Source organism: Mytilinidion resinicola (genome assembly GCF_010093595.1).
Source record: "Mytilinidion resinicola strain CBS 304.34 unplaced genomic scaffold BDZ99scaffold_31, whole genome shotgun sequence".
Taxonomy (NCBI): domain Eukaryota; kingdom Fungi; phylum Ascomycota; class Dothideomycetes; order Mytilinidiales; family Mytilinidiaceae; genus Mytilinidion; species Mytilinidion resinicola.
In genome coordinates, this window is record NW_022985467.1 from 119,958 (window position 1) to 138,246 (window position 18,289).

The 18,289-nt window shown below is 52.1% G+C and overlaps 5 protein-coding genes across 5 annotated transcripts; 4 read left to right on the top strand and 1 right to left on the bottom strand.

Annotated features, from left to right (window-relative positions):
• Window position 1: 1 nt before the first annotated feature.
• BDZ99DRAFT_527301 (uncharacterized protein) lies at window positions 2-5,247 on the top strand (the record flags this gene model as incomplete). Its single annotated transcript, XM_033726237.1, has 5 exons — window positions 2-78; window positions 179-235; window positions 331-442; window positions 683-2,254; window positions 2,320-5,247. 5 exons carry the CDS (start codon window positions 2-4, stop codon window positions 5,245-5,247), a joined length of 4,746 nt encoding a protein of 1,581 aa, XP_033569538.1.
• A 356-nt stretch (window positions 5,248-5,603) lies between these two features.
• Window positions 5,604-6,040, top strand: BDZ99DRAFT_200868 (uncharacterized protein). The gene has a single exon (XM_033713247.1). It carries the CDS (start codon window positions 5,636-5,638, stop codon window positions 5,855-5,857), a length of 222 nt encoding a protein of 73 aa, XP_033569539.1. The 5' UTR covers window positions 5,604-5,635; the 3' UTR covers window positions 5,858-6,040.
• BDZ99DRAFT_468793 (uncharacterized protein) lies at window positions 6,023-6,306 on the bottom strand. Its single transcript, XM_033721346.1, has one exon. It carries the CDS (start codon window positions 6,207-6,209, stop codon window positions 6,054-6,056), a length of 156 nt encoding a protein of 51 aa, XP_033569540.1. The 5' UTR covers window positions 6,210-6,306; the 3' UTR covers window positions 6,023-6,053.
• Window positions 6,307-6,646: 340 nt separating this feature from the next.
• On the top strand, window positions 6,647-7,923 carry BDZ99DRAFT_527302 (uncharacterized protein; the record flags this gene model as incomplete). The annotated part of the gene is made up of 3 exons (XM_033726238.1): window positions 6,647-6,719; window positions 6,774-7,576; window positions 7,630-7,923. 3 exons carry the CDS (start codon window positions 6,647-6,649, stop codon window positions 7,921-7,923), a joined length of 1,170 nt encoding a protein of 389 aa, XP_033569541.1.
• Window positions 7,924-8,896: 973 nt separating this feature from the next.
• BDZ99DRAFT_482713 (uncharacterized protein) lies at window positions 8,897-14,432 on the top strand (the record flags this gene model as incomplete). Its single annotated transcript, XM_033722513.1, has 7 exons — window positions 8,897-9,066; window positions 9,117-9,162; window positions 9,380-9,569; window positions 9,849-10,080; window positions 10,199-10,515; window positions 10,573-13,903; window positions 14,021-14,432. The coding sequence occupies 7 exons, from the start codon at window positions 8,897-8,899 to the stop codon at window positions 14,430-14,432; spliced, it is 4,698 nt and encodes a 1,565-aa protein (XP_033569542.1).
• Window positions 14,433-18,289: the final 3,857 nt, after the last annotated feature.

The window sequence follows — 18,289 nt, forward strand, 5'->3', positions numbered from 1 at the left end:
AATGGACTCTGCCGGGCCTGGTCCGCCCACCACTTCCCACCGTCGCTCACGACAACCTACGGCGCCCTCCAACGCTGTGTAAGTAGAATGCAATCACTGTCGCTCTCCACTCCTCCTACCTGCGCTATCGCTGCTACATGATGCGTCTTGAATATGCTGCTAACACCACTTTCCTTAGCGCAATGGAACCCAACAATCCTGACCCTGCGACCCAAGGCATTGATCGTGCTAGGCCGTAAGTTCTCATTGCTTGGTTTCCCCCAATATGTCGTCTAGTTCTTAGCCTACGACATACATGGCGTCCTCCATACGTCTCTAACACTGCTATAGTACCATGCCGGCCAGCAAGTCAAAGGTCCCGCAGCCCACCGAACTTGGAGTTGCTGGCATAGTAGCTGCCTACATGCCTAGCCAGTTACAACTTCTACAGAGAGGGGTTGGGGTACGGTGGCCTACCGTGCCTACCGTGCCTACTGCTGTCTCTAATTAATGCTTCTGCCTACGCGTACAGTCACTTCCTACGTAGTATATAGTTTGGCCTTCGGGCCCCCGAAATAAGACAGAGTTCACGTCAATTTGCAACCTGAGTACCGACGACGGACTGAAAAAGCCGCACCTCCACCTCCGAGTCCGCACCTTAGAGGATAATTCAGTCCTTAAGAACTCTACTGAATATAAGAAGCTGAAGAGAGATACGCGGAAGCTCAAAGACGGCAAGATTCACTTACCCCTTGGTGGAAATCCGGATTTCGTTTCGCTTGTGAACGACATTCGCACTGCCTTTAGCGAAGTTTACAGTTACTTGGCAGAACGTGATAGGAACATTCGCACTTTGCAAATGCTGTTCACGAAATCATCTGCTGCGGTCAATCGAGTCGACGGACGTGTTACATCTCTCAAAGGAAGCGTAAAGCGGACACCACGCTTCGCAAGCAATGAATGTCGCAGTCTCTTCGAGTCGATGATCAAGGAGGCCTTGGCTTCTTTCCAACCGGACACTCAAACAGTTCTCTTACAGAAATCCGAGCTTGAACTCTTGTACGACCGGATCGAAAAGCTCGAGAAGAGATCGAGGAATCTCGAGCATTGCGTCAAATGCTGCGACAACGGACTCGCGCACCGAACCGAACAGAAGCACTCGTCTGAAAAAGATGAGAGTTTCCATCAGTCACAGCGGTCACAGCCAGAGTCTGATCCCGGATACCACTCCGAGTTCATGACCCCATCCCTGAAATTTGAGAGCAAAGAGATGCAGTCAGTCAAGTATAATGTTCCAGAACACGATAACGATTTGTTGGACGATTCCAAGGATTCTGTAGCGGTAGATATGACATCGCAACTGTCCGATACCCCAACTGTCTATACCCTCACAGCGTTTCAGCCTGACGCCGTTGCCTCCGACGCTAGCGATGCTTCTTCGGATCAGGATGATCCCACTTTCAACATTGGCGAGATTACTTTTAGTCACGAGAACCGTGTTCCGCATAGTCTCGATGATGCTGCCCTAGCACTCAGCTCGGCCCAACTGCCTGACAGCGCGTCTGTGGATTCAAAATCACCCTCTCAGCTCGACGATTCCACCTCAGACTCCACAACGCAGATCGATCATTCCAATTCCGACAGGGAGCGGAATGCGGAGCAAGCCGAGATCTCCGACCTTGCCCAGAATGTCGTTGAAGCAGAGCGATCTCATGGCCAAGTATTCACTCCAGATACAGAGGCTACTCCTAACGAGGACAAAGAGAATTCGGGCAACCTTTTTGACGATTCGGAGGTAGTCAGCTCGGATACTCCCTCTGTGACCGACTTGGTCACTCCTGTTCCGACTTTGATGCTCGGGGATGATAGCTCCATCACTGCGATGCAGATCGATACTCCAGGCGAAGAGACGAATTCCACATCATCATCTGATCAGTCTAGTGGTTCACTTGGTGTCCAAGCATCCACTCCCGAGGGCCACGTTGCCAATGGCTCTCCCGACGCGAAGACCGAAATCCAAACCCAGGAGAACGTAGTCGAGCTCTCCAACGACAATGGTTTTATTCAAGCGAAGACAGACTCCAATGATGCCCTCACAGCTCTTCTTGATGAGAATGCTACAGGCCCAAGCGATTCCCCCACACTTCTATCGCATGAGACAATCTCACTCGAGGCCACTGTCGATGACGAGGTGTTGGAGACTCAAGTTGGTTCGGCCCAGCATAGCGCTGGCGAGAAAACCATAGAGGGTCTTGACGACGCGGAAGGGGATGATGTAGACGATGCAGATCAGACTGCGCGTCGCAAGGCCCCAAGAACGCTTGCAACGAGGGTGACCAGAAGCCCCACGACGAGGACTCTGATGATTCCGATGACGAGTCTGACGGCAGAGATGATGGTGCGGAGCGCTCCCGGGTTGCTCAAGGCGTAGTCAATACGCACTCCGAAGCCGAGCTAATTCCTGAGGCCCAAGAATCCAACTCCGCTGCAGATGCGGAGGAGCCCTCTGATCACGACGCCCTAACCTCTACCTCTGATATCAGTAACCTGGATTCGATCATTGCAGAATTTTCAGAAGCGCCTCTTTCGGGGTCTGCCGCGCTGCCCGCTGCTTCTGCAACTACGTCTGAACCCTCGGCCGTCTATCAAGGCCTTACTGAACCGGAGGCCGCGGGATCTGGAATAGCCTCAAACAACTCAGAGGATGGCGTGGACCGTTCTGACCATGGCCAAGGGGGTGCGGAGGCGTCCGGAGGCTCTCAGCGCAACGACGAAGATGATACTTTGCGATCTGAAGGCGCCTCCCCGGACGTTCCCCTAAATCGCACCACGGAGCCGACCTCAAATCCAAAGGCCTCAGATAGCACGCTTCGAACCACGGGATCTGCCAATGACTCCACACTGTCGAGTGCCCCTCACATGGCCGTAAAGCCAGGCAGCGCCCTTCCTTTCTCAGGCCTAACTCCACAGTCTGCGTCGAGGACTCCGTCGAGGGGCTTGGTTCTTGCCCCTGGGCGCTTTGTATTCAATCATAGCCCCAAATCAGACATCACTGAGCAAGCTATGGACTTTCAGCCTGCAGTGCCCGAGGCTCCTCCAACCTCTCCAGTGACTGGGCAAGGACTTCTTGGGACTGCGCCGGAATCGGATGCAAAGAGGGGAGTAGATGCTTTCGACGCGGAAATGGAAGATGTCTCCGGGGACACATCAGCGGACCAGCTCGACGGCCGAGCTGCAGCGGCTGTCAAGCCAAATCCTGTTGCTCAAGATGACCTTGAAACTGGCAATGTCGATATGAAGGACGAGACCCAAGACAGCGATGGTGATGAGGAGATAGGCGATGATGCAAATTCATCTAGAGGCGGCGTGCCCGCCCCATCTCCACCTCAAGCGCCTCAGCTCTCCGCGCAGCCTTCCCTACCATCGGGGCTATTTCTTGCAGACGCCACTCTTCGTGAATACGTAGACGGACGTCAAAAAAGCTTGAAAGACGTCTATGATGAGATGCTGAAAGTCGGTATTGCACTCAATGCTGGCTTGTCTGACGAAGATTTCGTAAGACTAGCACGCGGCATGGAGTTCAAGATCGCGCGTGGGCACGGATCAAGCTTCCCTAGGTATCGTGAGGAGATCGGCAAACTGTTAGCTCAAATTCGCATGGTTCGGAGTCGTAATCTCTGGAACTTATATCTTGGGGGCTGGAGACAGTCGGTCAAGAATCTTCCGGCTTCAAGGCCACCACCGACGGCGATGGATGTCACAACGCAGTCTGCTCCCAACCCGCAGGCTTCGTCTTCCAGCAACAACATGCCACAGCCGAGCTCTCTGTCGGGTACTCAACCACGCCTTCCTCCGCAGCTTCAACCCTTTCAGGCGACGTCTACCATGACGACGAGTGATTCTCGTACTCCGAAACCCAGCAGTTTTGAGGTTCAAAAAGAACAACATGCACGCCAGCAGAATGTTCAAGTTTCCACTCGGCCTCTCGTTGATCCAAAGCCTTCGACAGGCACGCCTCGCCCAACTCACACGGGAAACCAACATCGCGAAAGGCAAATCATCCCAACTTTCGCGCACGCTCAGCCTACGTTCCATCGGGAGGCCTCCATGGGAGCGCCACGTTCAAAGCAGGCAGAACTGCAACATCGTGGTACGCAAGTCGTCTTAGCTTCCGCGCCTCAAAACGGCCCTCGCCGTCCCCTTCCCAACCTCCCCGAAGGTCTTCGACCTGTGTTTCTTGAACGAAATCCCTACCATCCCAACGATCCTGCCAAGGAGCATGCATACTCCATCTGGCTAGACAAGAGTCGCCTGGACAATCTCGCCAAGCTATACGACCGACTGCAATACAAGAACCATGAACGTCTGTTCCAAGGTGCTCCACTATTCACCGTTGACGACATTGTGACTCGAGCCGTCAAGGCCGAGGAACGATCAATCCGGTACTGGGCAGGGCTCGATTACGTGTTTCGACGGAACGACGCGCTGTACATGGAGCGGATGAGAATCGAGGACGAGAACGGCAGGATCGAGATTGGCACGGCCCAGATGCGCCAGTTTAGGCAAGATCTCGCGGCACAAGAAAAAGCAGAAGCTCTCGCAGAGGAAGAGAGAATGCAGAAATTACGCATCCAGGTAAAGGTCATGGATGCAGACTTCCAGCGCCGCTGGAAGTTGGCCGAGCCACAGCTCGCACGTGACCTGGCTGCGGACAAAGCCTACCGCGCGAAGAAGGCGCAAGAATTGGAAGAGGATTGGCGGCGGAAGATGGAAGTCAAGGAGCGCGCTAACGAGGAGATGCGTAAGGCTCTGAGCGAGGCCGCACGCTTCATAGCTTTGACGAAGGCCAAAGAAGCTCAGGCGGAGGCGGACAGGGCGGGGCTGGAGTATCAGAAGTGGCAAGCTGCCATGATGGAGCTTGAGAACCAGGAAAAGGCGGCGAGGGAAGCTGCTCTACTTGATGGAGCTACGCCCTCTGTACGGGACACTCTGGCTGAACGTGCTCGGGAACGCGACCTTCAGGCGGCGAGCGCGAGGCGACGGCCTGACGAAGAGGATAGCCCTACAGAGGAAGAGGGCGGCCCTTCAGAGATGCGAGCCCTCACCGCGGCGCCAGAGAACAACACAGCGTCTACGAATGGTGTCTTTTCCGTGCCTGGCGATGATGGCTGGGACGACGACGATAGTGATGATGGATGGGGAGGCGACGACGGAGCCGAGCTTGCATTCAACCAGACCCTCGGGGACTCCAAGAAGCGCGGCCGTTAAACAGGGGCCCAGAGGGGTGTTGTGCAGGGTCCTTGATGCCTGGGTGCTTTGAGCGTGGTATGGCGACGCGCCCAGTGCGATGGTGGACTCCATGGCCTCGGACTGAATAACATCTCTGGGGCCGGATGTATGCTGCCTACTGCGTGCTTGTCATATGCTTTTTACTTCTGTTTTCTTCTTTTTTTTTTTTTTTTTTTTGTACTTTGGATTTTGCGGCACTTGTACTTGGATTTTGATTTGCTGATTGCTTGCGAGTGTTGCGTACTGCGGCTTGAGGGGTTAATATCTGGGCTTCAGGGCCTTACAGTAGTGGTTTGATAAATCGAAAACCTTGGAACAATGAAAACTCCATATCTGTGCAATGTGAGCGTGCAAGTGAGATGATTAGATGCCACTACGAATACGGCATGCCGTTGCAGCAGCTTCCCTCTATGCTTGCACTCTCTGTCGACGTACTGCTGAGAGATCTATGCTAGTCCTCTTGATGTTGTGCGCCGCCGACGTAGTTAGACTGAACCACGATAGAAGTCGCCCTTCTAATGTTGCAGAGAGTACAATCTCCCGTCTCCGCGATATTGTGCGAACCCTCTTCCGCACTTTTGCCCCTTAGCTACCTACCTTTCTTATGAATGCGATATAATGTGCTTCTTTCCATTTCACGTATAAGAACATTCTCTTCGCCTGGTCCGCACAATTGCCTTCTTTCCCGCTTGCCAACAGCCGGTGTCATTCACCTCTCGAGCTGCTCAGCAGATTCCTTCTTCCCGCTCCACCTACTCAGGTTGAAAATTGATGTGAACTCTGTCTTATTTCGGGGGCCCGAAGGCCAAACTATATACTACGTAGGAAGTGACTGTATGCATAGGCAGAAGCACTAATTGGAGGCAGCAGTAGGCAGCATTAGGCAGGGTAGGCCACCGTACCCCAACCCCTCTCTGTAGAAGTTGTAACTGGCTAGGCATGTAGGCAGCTACTATGCCAGCAACTCCAAGTCTGTACGTAGGTGACCGTGAACCGTATGAGTTGTTGATCCTAGGTTGTAGCTGTTACAACCCGAGTCACCTCGTAAGTCGGCACGGCTGCGTCCCTTCTCCACCTCCAAACGTCCACCTCCTGCATCACTGCATGATTGCAACACACCTCTGCTCGCAATTTTCACAACAGCTGTCCCCTATACACTACTAACAGCACATCAGCTACGCACTCCCTATCGCTAGGATGGATATCGACAGCATGTTCAGAGGCGCCTGGCGCGATGTGCGCTACTGAAATGACATCCTCATTGCGGCGTATCACTCGACACGCAAATTCAAAGACTTCCTCGATTGTCTCCTCTTGGGCAAATGCCCTAATACCATCGCGCCGCCACAGGATTCGCCTTGGAAGACCTCGCTTGCCAATGTCGAATATTTCATACCCCCCCTATTTGAATGATTCTCCGGGAATACAATACCTAGATGAGCTGGAAAATGGTAAGTGTAGTTATTTCCATCGCGCACAGTTTTCGCTAATGTTCTTGTTTCCAGTCTGGCGCGTTAATAACATGTTCGCCCCCTGGAACGACCCCACAACAACACACCTTATGCTTCACGACTCGGCCGCCCTCCCTTACAAACCTCAGCCTAGGTGCAATCCTGGATTATCTGCGCTCCAAGCGGGCATCATCACCTTCGGCTTTTTCGTCTTTTCGGTCTCGGTCCTTGCGGTAACGGTGTACTACAGGCCCTGGTGGGGAATACAGAAGGGAGACACCTCCGCCAACCACGCAAGCCATGTCCAGCCTGATGATGATGTCGAAGAGGAGTCGGGCCATCAGGTACCCACCTACACAGAAGAAGCTCGGGATGGCAATGTCAGTGTTGGTGGTATTCCGGGCGCTATGGAGGAAGACGGTCCAACTGAGGAGCATGCCAATCTCATCGCAGCTCAGGAGGGCAAGCAAGCAGTGCAAGCGATCATTGCCGCCATGGCTGATGGAGAAGCAAAATCTGCTCTCAAGCAAATAGCCTCCGCGTTCGAATCGAATATTTCTGCCATGGGCCAGCAATTTCAAGGAAAGCTCGAGGCCGTTGAACAACAACATAAAGACGACAAAGAGGCTTGGGAAAAAGAGCTCGCCACTCTTAAGCAAGGTCTCAAGAACCAGACAGAGGCCACTGAAGCACATGAGAAAGGAGTATCTCTATACGTGGAACAGGGTCTTAAGCTGGTCGATGCTCTCGCCAAGATGAACCGCCAGCTCCATCGACGACAGCGCCAGGCGTCATCGCGAGGACGACTACCAACTACGCATCTCGGTAGCAACCCGGGAGCAAATACCAGGTGTCTGGTTTCAGAGAAGCCGCCAAGATGTCCGTTCGTGAACAACGTAACCTCCTCCAGAGCTTTACAGAGGAATATCTACCCAAAGTTGTCGATAAAAGGATTGGGGAACTGGAGGATAAGGAGTTCTTGACTCTTTTAAGACTAGTCCGGGAGACCACCAAGCGGGAGACCACCAAGCATGTGAATGATCTGGAGAAGACTTCGTCTACACTCCCAACATCGGCCAGTAGCGCAAGCAGCTCCAGCGGTGCTCGTGTGTCTCCACCTACTTCACGCCTTGATGACTATTCTGAGATGGATGAGGATTCGTTGATAGCTCTGGCTATCCGACAATCTCTGCTGGATGCGTAGATGAGGATTTAAGGCTGTTGTGCGTGCTCGGTATGGCATTTCAACTGTGCAGGGCCTTGTAGCCATACCATATACACCTTCGTTTCTTTCTCTATCAAGTTCTTGTCTTCTTTCTTTGTCAGCCGATGTTCTCCATTATGGGCTTCTTGTCGTTTCTGCATGCTCTTGCTTTTCACGGGCAAATTTGGATTTAGCGTTTTTGCATGTGTAGCGATACTGGTTTGACACAGATTACCTTCCCCCCTCTTCCCCTTCCCCCAAAAGCGCTCACCATTTGCTTTCTTCTTATTTTCACAAAGGCGCCGTAACGGCACGTCCTTCTCCCCTTCGGTAGCTGACCTACTTGGCCTGTGCGCAAGGCATCCTACGAGTTGCGACCATGATCTCTGTGACCCATTCGTGGGGAGCAGAGGGAGTACGCCTAGTTATGATGGAAGCCAGCTGGGCTCGGTGGGTTGGCGAGGAAGGTGGATTTGGGGGTGCCGGTGTCCTCTTACGTAGAAATGTCAAAAAAATGCTATCATGGTGAACACTCCCTGTAGTGACTGTGTGATGCAGGGAAGTTATGTTGATATTTTGCAATGGTGTTACTACTGTCTCTATAGCTTCAGCACATACTATAAAATGCGAAAGGATGTTGACTTTGTCACGGCGAGATTCAACGGCTTGGATCATATAATGATGTGATTTATGTGATATCTAGGGCGCAATCTAAAGCTTCGTGATTAGCTCTGCGATCTCAGTCGCCCTGTTCTGGCACCTCCAATTCAGCTTTGAACAACACAGGCTTCGCGGACATCTAAAATCTCTTGAAGGTCCTTCGCGGCATGCAGAATTTTCGAAATCCTAATGCTACGTGGACGTGCTCAAATTCATGCTTTCATCTTTCGCAATCACGAAATGGCCCTAAAGCAGTACCTACGGTGTTCAGAGAGCGTGATCCATTTTCTTGCTCTTTATTGAAAGCCTCCTTATGTCGAAGGTGTTTATAGCCCTGAGAGAGCCATCTCACGGGAACATCGCCAATGAGAACGCGGTACCTTTTCCGTGTATAGAAGATGATTTGGGCTTTGACTCCGACAGCTTGAATACCTGGAAACGTCTGCTACAGAGAATCCCCGGACAAACCCGTTTACAACAACCGTAGGCTGAAGCTCTAGCTTTGCGCAAATCTCTAAAACCCTCAAGTGCAGCGAACCCAGCGTTAGGAGGGGTGTCGAGCGCAGTGGATCGAGAAGGGTACGCTTCCTGCAGTATAGGCTTTGCTCTATCTGTGCGTGATCCTCATTCTACATTGTAAAGACGTGCTACTTGGCTACATGTCACTGAGCACACTTCAGCTGGCTAGATAAACGACTGATTGGATCTCTTAGACACCAGCAATTTTAGATGCGCAATAACCTGAAAGCCTCCCCCCTCACTGGATAAAGCCTTGCGCGAACTGCGAAAGTAACAGACTCACATCGGCTTTAACGAAGACACGGGGATAGCTGCACTGTTCGCAAAGGCGAGGGGAGACGATCAGTTTCGAAATCAGCGTGGGAGTTTAGGGCAATCTGATTCGATGGTGTGGCAAGCCCCAGCACCGTTTTCTACTCTGACTTATATCGGAGACATGAAGCCGCGGAGAGAGGGGGCGTGCTTGGGTATACAGATTCTCCATACCCCACAGCTGGAGGCATTTTCTATGTACGAATTGTTTCAATATCATATGCTACTTGTCCACTGCCGTCGCCATCTTTGGGGTGGCATCCTTTGGTTCCCTCCCGACAACTACCTCTCAGCCTCCTCATCTCTACCTCTTCGATATAGCACTTTGTCAAGTTATATATTCATGTGATTCCCACTGCGCCAGACAATTCATGGTACATGACCTGGTGTCATACATATGGCCGATGACGTATGTCTAGCTACGTGTCGTTTAGGTCTGGTGATTCACTTCACTATCGACAGCAAAGTCTTGGCATTGCCTCGGTCCGCTGGCGGCGAACAGTCAAAACTTCTCTGGCGCACCCCGCCAACCTTCTCCTCACCACCAATCTCGACTCGCTTCTGCATCACCATCGTTGGCCTAGCTCATCTTGTAGCAGTTTTCCTGTGTACTTGGTATCTTTGCTTCGATCAGCAGACATCGACTCGAGACTCTACCCGCGCCTGGTCCGCGCCACCGGCGAACAGCCAAAACTCCTCTGACGCACCCCGCCGACCTTCTCCTCACTACTAATCTCGACTCACTTCTACCTCACCATCGTTGGCCTAGCTCTTCTTGTAGCAGTTCTCCTGTATACTTGATATCTTCGCTTCGATCAGAAGACATCGACTCGAGACTCTCCCTGCGCCTTGTCCGCGCCACCATCCATTGCAGTGCACGTCTCCGCCGCCGACACTGCATCGCCACGAACATGGCTACTCACAACCTTCTCCAAGCAGGTTGGGACACCTTCTGTGTCAAGCTCGTTGCCGTTCTCCAAGTCTACATGGAGATGATCAAACGCGCCGGCCTTGCAATGATGTGGTACAACCCGCCGCTCATATATCCCACCATCTCCGGCTACGAAACCTCGAATGCTGGCAAGTCCGCGAATGATACTCGTAAGTGTATTACAATCCCACATGTAGGAGTATGTTACTGACCCGACGTTCTTCAAGATCCCGAACATACTATCTTCGAACACACAGCTGGCTTTAATCAGTCTCATATATCGGCATTCGCAGAGCCTTCGGCGACTCCCAGGATCTCTTCACCTTTCTTCACTATCATTCTCGTTGTCGGGCTTGTAGTTGCTGCCACGATCACTGGTTTCTGCTACTGCATCTCTTCGAGGCGAAGCTTGCATCGCGCTCTATACCATGAAAACCTCGTAGATGCCGCCACTTCCGAGCTGGGCGTCAAGCATGTGCAGACTCAAACCGACGAATCTTTCACCGATGCTGGGAACCTGGACAAGTACTCGGAAGAGCGGGTAAACGAGATGATGGGCAACCTGATTGCAAGTATACAAACTGGCGAGCAAGGTTTGGATGAGCGCATCCGGGAGGTTATGCGAAGGGAAATCACAGTACTTTCTGCTCAACACCGGACTGAAGTTGCGGCGCTAAAGGGCAGGATATCCTCACTTTCAAAGTTAATCTCCGATGCGCAAAAGAACCAGCCGCTTTCCGAGGAAGAAATCAAGGAGCTTGCTGCGGAAAGCGCAACGTCAACTTTCGTGCAGCTTATCGAGGACAATGTCTTCGCCCAGTCTCGCCGCGACGAGCCCCCAGCGGTTCCCCCCCAGGACGATTCGGGCGTAGAGGAGCTCAATAAAGAGGTCAAAAAACTCAGGGAAGAACTCAGAATCGTCAAGAGCGTGTATTTGAAGAAGACTGAGATAGCGCTGGACCACCCCGTTTTGAAAGACCTAGAGAAGCAGCTTAGGAAAAGGTTGAGCAGCAAGACTTCTGTCGATATCTTGCGTATCGATCTTGACAAAAGTGAAAGGGAAGTCGGCAAATTGAAGAGTCATATTCTCGGACTGGAAGCTAATATGAGCTCGCTGATGGATCACATTGGCTTCAGGCCTAACGCACGTGACGAGGAGACTTCTGTAGTCACTCGTCCAGGCCTCCAAGTATCTCAACCTCAAACGGAGTTGACGCAGCACGAAGATCCAATCACTAGCTCAGGATCTGTTGTCGATCAAAAGGCCGCACTTCCTGAGGAATCTACCGACACTACAGTTCCCCCGCCCAACGCAGGTACCGGCGAATCTGATTTCAAGCCTCCATCAGACTCGTCGAGGTTTCACTTCAAACTTGACGACCTTGAGCACAATGGCTCGGATGGAGACGATTCGGACGATTCTGATGACTCTGATGACGAGCCTGATAGCGGTGCCGGAGCGATCAACACTAGACAGCGCTCCGGAAATTCCATAGCTACTTCCCTTCCAGGACCTGTGCTATCCGATCAGACAGAGGATGCAAACGTCGACATCGAAGCTCTGCTGAAGGATTTCGACGGCAAGCTTCAAATCAGGAACTCTGTTTCCAAAGATGTTGTCAAGCAGACAGATCTCACCTTGGCGTCGAGCTCTGCTGCCGCTACTGTTGCACCGCCAGAGGGTCCTCACGCCTCTATTCCATCCTCCACCTCGCCCCCACCACCAGACCGTGATTCAAGCGGGCCTCCCACCCAGGTCGTTGAGGATCAGGCACAATCTCCTCCCGTTCTTGACACTCCTGTCACAGCTATCGCATCGTCAGAGCGTCCTCGATCACCTGTCGCAGCGCCTGCCGCATCACCATCCCCAAGGCCTGATACAAGCGACGCTAGCAAGCACCTTGCCGAAGAGCATCCAGATCACTCATTGGTCTCTACATCTGCTGCTACTACCATCGCAGTGTTAGAAGGAGCTCCTACAGCTCTCTCCTCCCCCGCCACACCACCGCCTCCAGGACCCGTTTTCCAGCCCGGTGACTTTCAGCCAAGCATATTCGACCCGAATAGCTTTAACTTCGCCGGAACGATTCCGTCTTCCGGAAGGGCCTGGCAAGCTCCAGCGACGGTCGTGCCTCAGCAGCCGACACAGCAAATGAGCTCCAGCTTCGGGTTCGGTCTTCCAGGGGCCGACTTTACTTTCGGTCCTGGCCCTGTCGCACCGCCGATGCTTCTCGCGTCCCCTATTGTCCCTCCATCTGCTCCCATTTTCCAGCGGAATGATGCCTCCAGAATGACCTCAATCGATCCTTGGAATGACGCATCCAGAGACGATTTCGAGATGGGCGAGAGTGCAGATGTTCCCGTAGGCGAATATCAGCCTCAGGCTAGGATGCGTACGCCACAGGCTCCTCGATCAGAACCTCAACCGCTGGCAGCTGCAACACCTGAAGCGAGTTTGAGGGCACCTTCGGCGGCTTTTGATTTTAGCTCAGATCTGGACATGGGCGAAGGTTGGGAGCCAGTGACGCCCAACGGAGGCCAGGGAACCGTCGATGACTCGTCGATTGACCCGAGTTTAGAAGCTCTCTGCCCACGAGTTGGGTCTGGCGGACTGGCGCCAATGGCGCCTCCACCTGCTCCAGCGGCGATCAATCCTCAGGCAGATTTGGACATGTCCGACTCAGCAGATGCGACACCAGCCGCAGATCAAGGCCAAGAGGTTGCTGGCTCGCAGACTGCATCACAAGCGACTTCTGTTTTCCAGTCAGCTGCGACTGTTGGAGTGACACCAGCCATATCTGCAAGCGAGCAAGCATACTATGCTCACTTAACGAATCTGAACGCGAGTTCTAGCTCGGCACAGTCCACCAGCAATATCCAGCCTCTTCAGACGTCGAATGGCGCCCAGACTCCACATCAGACACATTTCACCACTCTCGTGCTCCATCCACGACTGATCCCGAGGCACATCGACGGCTTGTCGACGCAGCCAGGCCGCCCCCCGCCTCCGCCTGATTTCCGGCCTGCGGACCAGCTTGGTGACCTTCCCGAGCGCCAGGAAGTCCTGCCGCGCCTTCTGCTTGCCTACCACTATGACAACCAGGCATTCCCACGCAACGGCGCCCCGAGGCTCTCCGACTCAGCGCTCATCCAATTCACGCGGGCTAGGGAGATGCGGTTCTATTGGCAACAAGTCACGCCCGAACTGTACCTTAGCCGCATCGACCGCGAGATCACCGAGCACGCCGGCAACGAGGCCCGATGGCACGAGGCGGTGGACGCTCTCCTCTACCCGCTGCTTCTGAGGCCCGTGGCGTGGGATCACGTTCCCGACATGCAGCAATTCCGCCGCCCCAACTCGCCATGGCTTGTTGAGCCGGTGCGACGAGCCGCGCTCTTCGAGATCTATGATGTGTTTCGTCGCAATAACCAACACGATATGGACCAGGGAGAGCCGGGGTACACTGACGCCGAGTTGGTGTCTTTCAGCGTCTTCAGGGAACAGCAGGCCTTTAAGGCCTGGCTGAAGCAGCGCCCGGAGTCGCAGACGAATGACACGTACAGGCAAGTCATGGTTGTGGAGATTGGGCACGCTTGGGAGAAGCGGAAGGCCAAGCTCTAGGAGAGGCGTGAGAAGGCGCAGCGGGAGGCTGAAGCTATCGAAGATGAGTTCAGGAAGCAGCAGGAGGACGAAGACGCGGAGGCTGCGAGGCAGCTCCAGGAACTCGAGCTGGCGAAGCACGAGCGAAGCAAGGCGGACGCTGAGAAGAAGTGGAAGGCCGTCATCAAGACCGGACAAACCGAGGGGCATATTTCCCAGGGTCTGTATGTGCAGTACGCGGAGCAGGCGGCTGCGGTTGCGGCGCGTGAGGGTCGCGCGCGGTGGTCGGAGGTCGATGATGATACTCAGCCGGCTACGAGCTTTACTTCTTCCCAGCTCGGTGCCACGCTAGACCGACGGCAAGAGCGCGATGCTGAGATGGCTGCTCGGAGGCGAGAGCGGCGGGAAACTGAGGCGCAAGGCGAGCCCAGCAATAAAAAGCGCGGGGACGCCAACGCCGACGAGGCAAACGAGGAGTCCGATTGATCGAATGAAGATGGGGTTTTCCAAAAGTTTTTTCATTTGTCTTATTTCTTGTTTAGCATTTGGATTTAGCATTGGATTTAGCGCTTGAATTTCGTCGATTTTTGCGTTTGCGGTTGCTTTCTTGCGTGTTGCGAGGCGTTGCGGTTGATAGGTCTTGGACAAAGGCTAGCACACACTGGCTATTGTCTCAATCCTGTACGGCGCTAGCCACTATGCGCAGCCTGACAGTTATGTATTTGGCAAAGCAATATATGGGAATTTGGGGCGAGGGTTGGGAGACTTTCAGTCCTGACAGACTGGGTCGCGCGCTGGTTCCAATAAGGCAATCTAGTCCTGCTGGAAATTAATGCCAGATTAAAATCCTTTTCTTGAGAATTATCCTTCATGAACAACATGATATAATAATGTGGCTTGAATCCCTGGAAACCTCTGGCTTTGTTCTCTCGTCCAGTACTAGGTCATGAGTCTAGGCACACATAAACCTCACTCCTCGGGAACCGCGCTTGCTAACTCGAGACCGCTGGAAGGGGTGCCCTAGCTGGCACGTCTCTAGCCTGCCAAACGGTAACCCTACTTCCACTGCATGGAGGTTTTTATTGTATATGCAATTTTGAAGGCCTGTCTAGACACCCCAAGCAGATACAAGGAGTGCCCAAACTTGTGTCATAGCTGTAACAGAAATGCGGTTTCTTATAATATCGTAAAGATCCTAGCCGCTTCAAATGTCTTCCGTGCACCAACAGCCGGTTCAGCATTCTACAAATCGGGAAATCTATCGCCATAATGTTCCAGCTCTAAGCTAGCCATGTGTTTTCCTTAAGGTTGACTCGGATATCAGAACTCTAGTGCTTATTCCAACCCATCCCCGTAAGCGCCCTCGGATCAAACCTTGGCCTATTTGGAGTGACACCTGTCAATGAAAAAGACACTTCCAAATGCTTTGGTAACCTCTCCACCACCCTAAATTGAACCGCCATCTTGACACACATCCTCTATCCCGCGAGTATGAGCCAGTTCTTTTCGGTAGTGAGATGTTGCCAAAGGTTCGACTGGTCTGGAACCATTCTTACAATGGACCGATGTACTAACACATAGACGAGATCCCAGGAGCCAACAGTGGATGATGGGGCGTTTAGCGAGCGGGTTAGCTCTCGATAGCTACGCAGCTTCGCGGGGAGCGGCTGAACACCTTAGCCAGTCTTCGGAATGGGAAGAACAACTTGTGGTAGTGGGCAGGGTGTTGAATGCTCAAGTGTCGAACAAGGGATGGTATATCAGCCCTAGCCAGAAGGCTGCCTGTACTCCAAAGCGTGAGTGCGGAGAGTTGTTACGGGTCTGATAGGATTATGGAAACAGCATAAGGTTTCTGTAAGCTATATCATTTCAGGATTCTTTTACGGCTAGATTGAAAAGCGAACCTGTTAAATGGCGCTTTGTGTTCTATAGTTCTAGATACGGAGAGAAGTATATACATGGCAAATATGTAGTTCTGATATTGATGGGAGCCCTTTCTCCCTGTGCGCGGGGCGCGCAACTTTAAGGAGAGTATCACTATATAGTCTTTTAAAAGTGAATCAGGTGAGATTTGAGTACATTATATTGTTTTTGCCCCATCTCCTTTGTAGTTATTCCCCGCTTTTCCAGCTCTTATCTTAAGGATCCCGGTGGGTTATCTCAATACATTTTCTCTTGCATTGCTTGTTGACAGCGTAGCAAAACTACCTATCCTGCGACGTCACTGCCTATCCTGCGACGTAACTACATATCCTGCGATGTACTCTCAGTCGTGGGCTGCCTGTATTATGTATATGAGACAGGTCTTGTCTTGTTTAATAACAACAATCTAATTTATGGTTCTTCTCTCTCTACAATCCCCATTGCCGTCTTCGCCTCCGCTAAACACTCCTCTCCGGCTACTTATACGGTGCCAAGACATGAATATAGCCACTCTTGAAAATTGCTTGGGGTGCCCCAATATATTTCTAGGACTCCAAATGCAATGTGAAGGCCAGCGTCGTGGAAATTAGACTAACCTTTAATGTAGCCAATACATCTTAGCTAGGGTGCCGCTTATAGTAGTATTTAGCGAGCAAGAGTATATATAGAGCAGCGATATATCCGTGTGCCTATACTTATAACGTAGTACTGTATTAAACATACACTACCTAGGCACAAGTTTAGGTACTTCTTAAAACTGCTTGGGGTACCTCGACAGGCTTTAAAAACTCCTAATAAGTTGTGAAGGTTAATATAGGGGCGCTAGTACCTGTACACCCCCTTTTTAGTAGTTGTACACCCCCCTTTCTAGTAGTTGTACACCCCCTAAACCCCTGTCGTTTCACCGCCCTCTAATTGGCTCGGAGGCCCGGCTAGGGCCTCCGATTCGCTCGCTTAATTCGCTTACCAATTCTAAATGCTCACTCCAAATGCGGCGTGTACACAAGCAATCACCGCCTCTTCCTCCACCTCCACAATACACCTCCACAATACACTCACCATGGCCCTCCAGCCGCCACGGCTAGCGTACTACGCTACAGCGGAGGAAGCGCATATTGCTCTACAAACGCACGCCTCATTGCAGGGCTACGGGTTGGCCAAATATCGTACCAAACCGGACAAGACTATAGCAAAGACGACCCGAAAAATATGGTATATGTGTACTTTTGCACGCCTTCACGTGCCTCAGAACCGTATACGTGAGACTGGAAGCAAGAGGACCGGCTGTACTATGAAAGGAACTCTCACCCGACAGCCCGAAGGCACATGGATGTGGGAAACAACAGAAGCCTCTCATTTTGGCCATGAAGCTATACTTAAAACAACAGCCTTGCCTGTACTACGTCGCCTTGAGCATACGGAGGAGGTAAGGAAGGTTATTCGCGATGACCTCTCCAGTGGTGGTGCACCTGCAGCGACGTATACAAAGCTGCTAAAGCAGGGGGTAAGTATTACAAAGGACAATATTAATAATGAGCGCAAATCATACAGGAAGGAACTCCTCAAAGGCCTCAGTCCCATCTAGGCACTACTCCACACGTTAGAAACGTATGGCAGCAATAGAGAGGCGGGCAAGTTCTTCTACAGCTATTCACTGGATGATGAAAACCGCGTTAATCACCTCTTCTTTGCACACCCACAGTCGATTGAGCTCCTCAAGTCTAACTACGACGTCATCCTCCTTAACTGTACATACAAGACTAACCGTTTTGGTATGCCGTTGCTGCATATAACGGGTATTACGTGCATAGGAACTAGCTTCGAGATTGCCTATTGTTTCATTCCGAGAGAAAAGGACCCGAACTACAACTGGGCAGCACAACAGCTTTACAAGCTCTTCCAAGCGTATTCGCTACGCCCACGCGTTTTCTGTACAGATAAAGAAGCCGCGTTAAAGAAGGCCCTAAGAGCTAAGTGGCCGGGTGTCCCGCAGCTGCTGTGTATATGGCATATCGACAAGAACTTCGTCACCAAGCTAGCTGAGGTCTACAAGGAGGCACATACGTACAAGGCAGGCAGCGCACCTCCTACACCTACAACAGATGAGGAGAGAGCTGCTGTACAGAAAAAGGAACAGGACAAAAAGAGTAAATTCCTTGGCCGCTGGAGCGCTCTAGTCAGGAAGGTCAATCAGGATAAGTTTGAGAGTGAGTGGAAGAAGCTACAGGAGGACTACAAGGAGAGGTGCCAGCTAATTAAGTATATGGATAATGAGTGGTGGCCGTGTAGGTGGCAGTGGGCGTACTGCTACACAAAGAGCACTCGACATTTTGGTACAGTGTAAGTGTTTGCTTGTGTCCTATTTCTCAATCATTCTTCAAGCTATGCTCTTGCCCTCTTCAGCGCTGCTTGTTCTACAC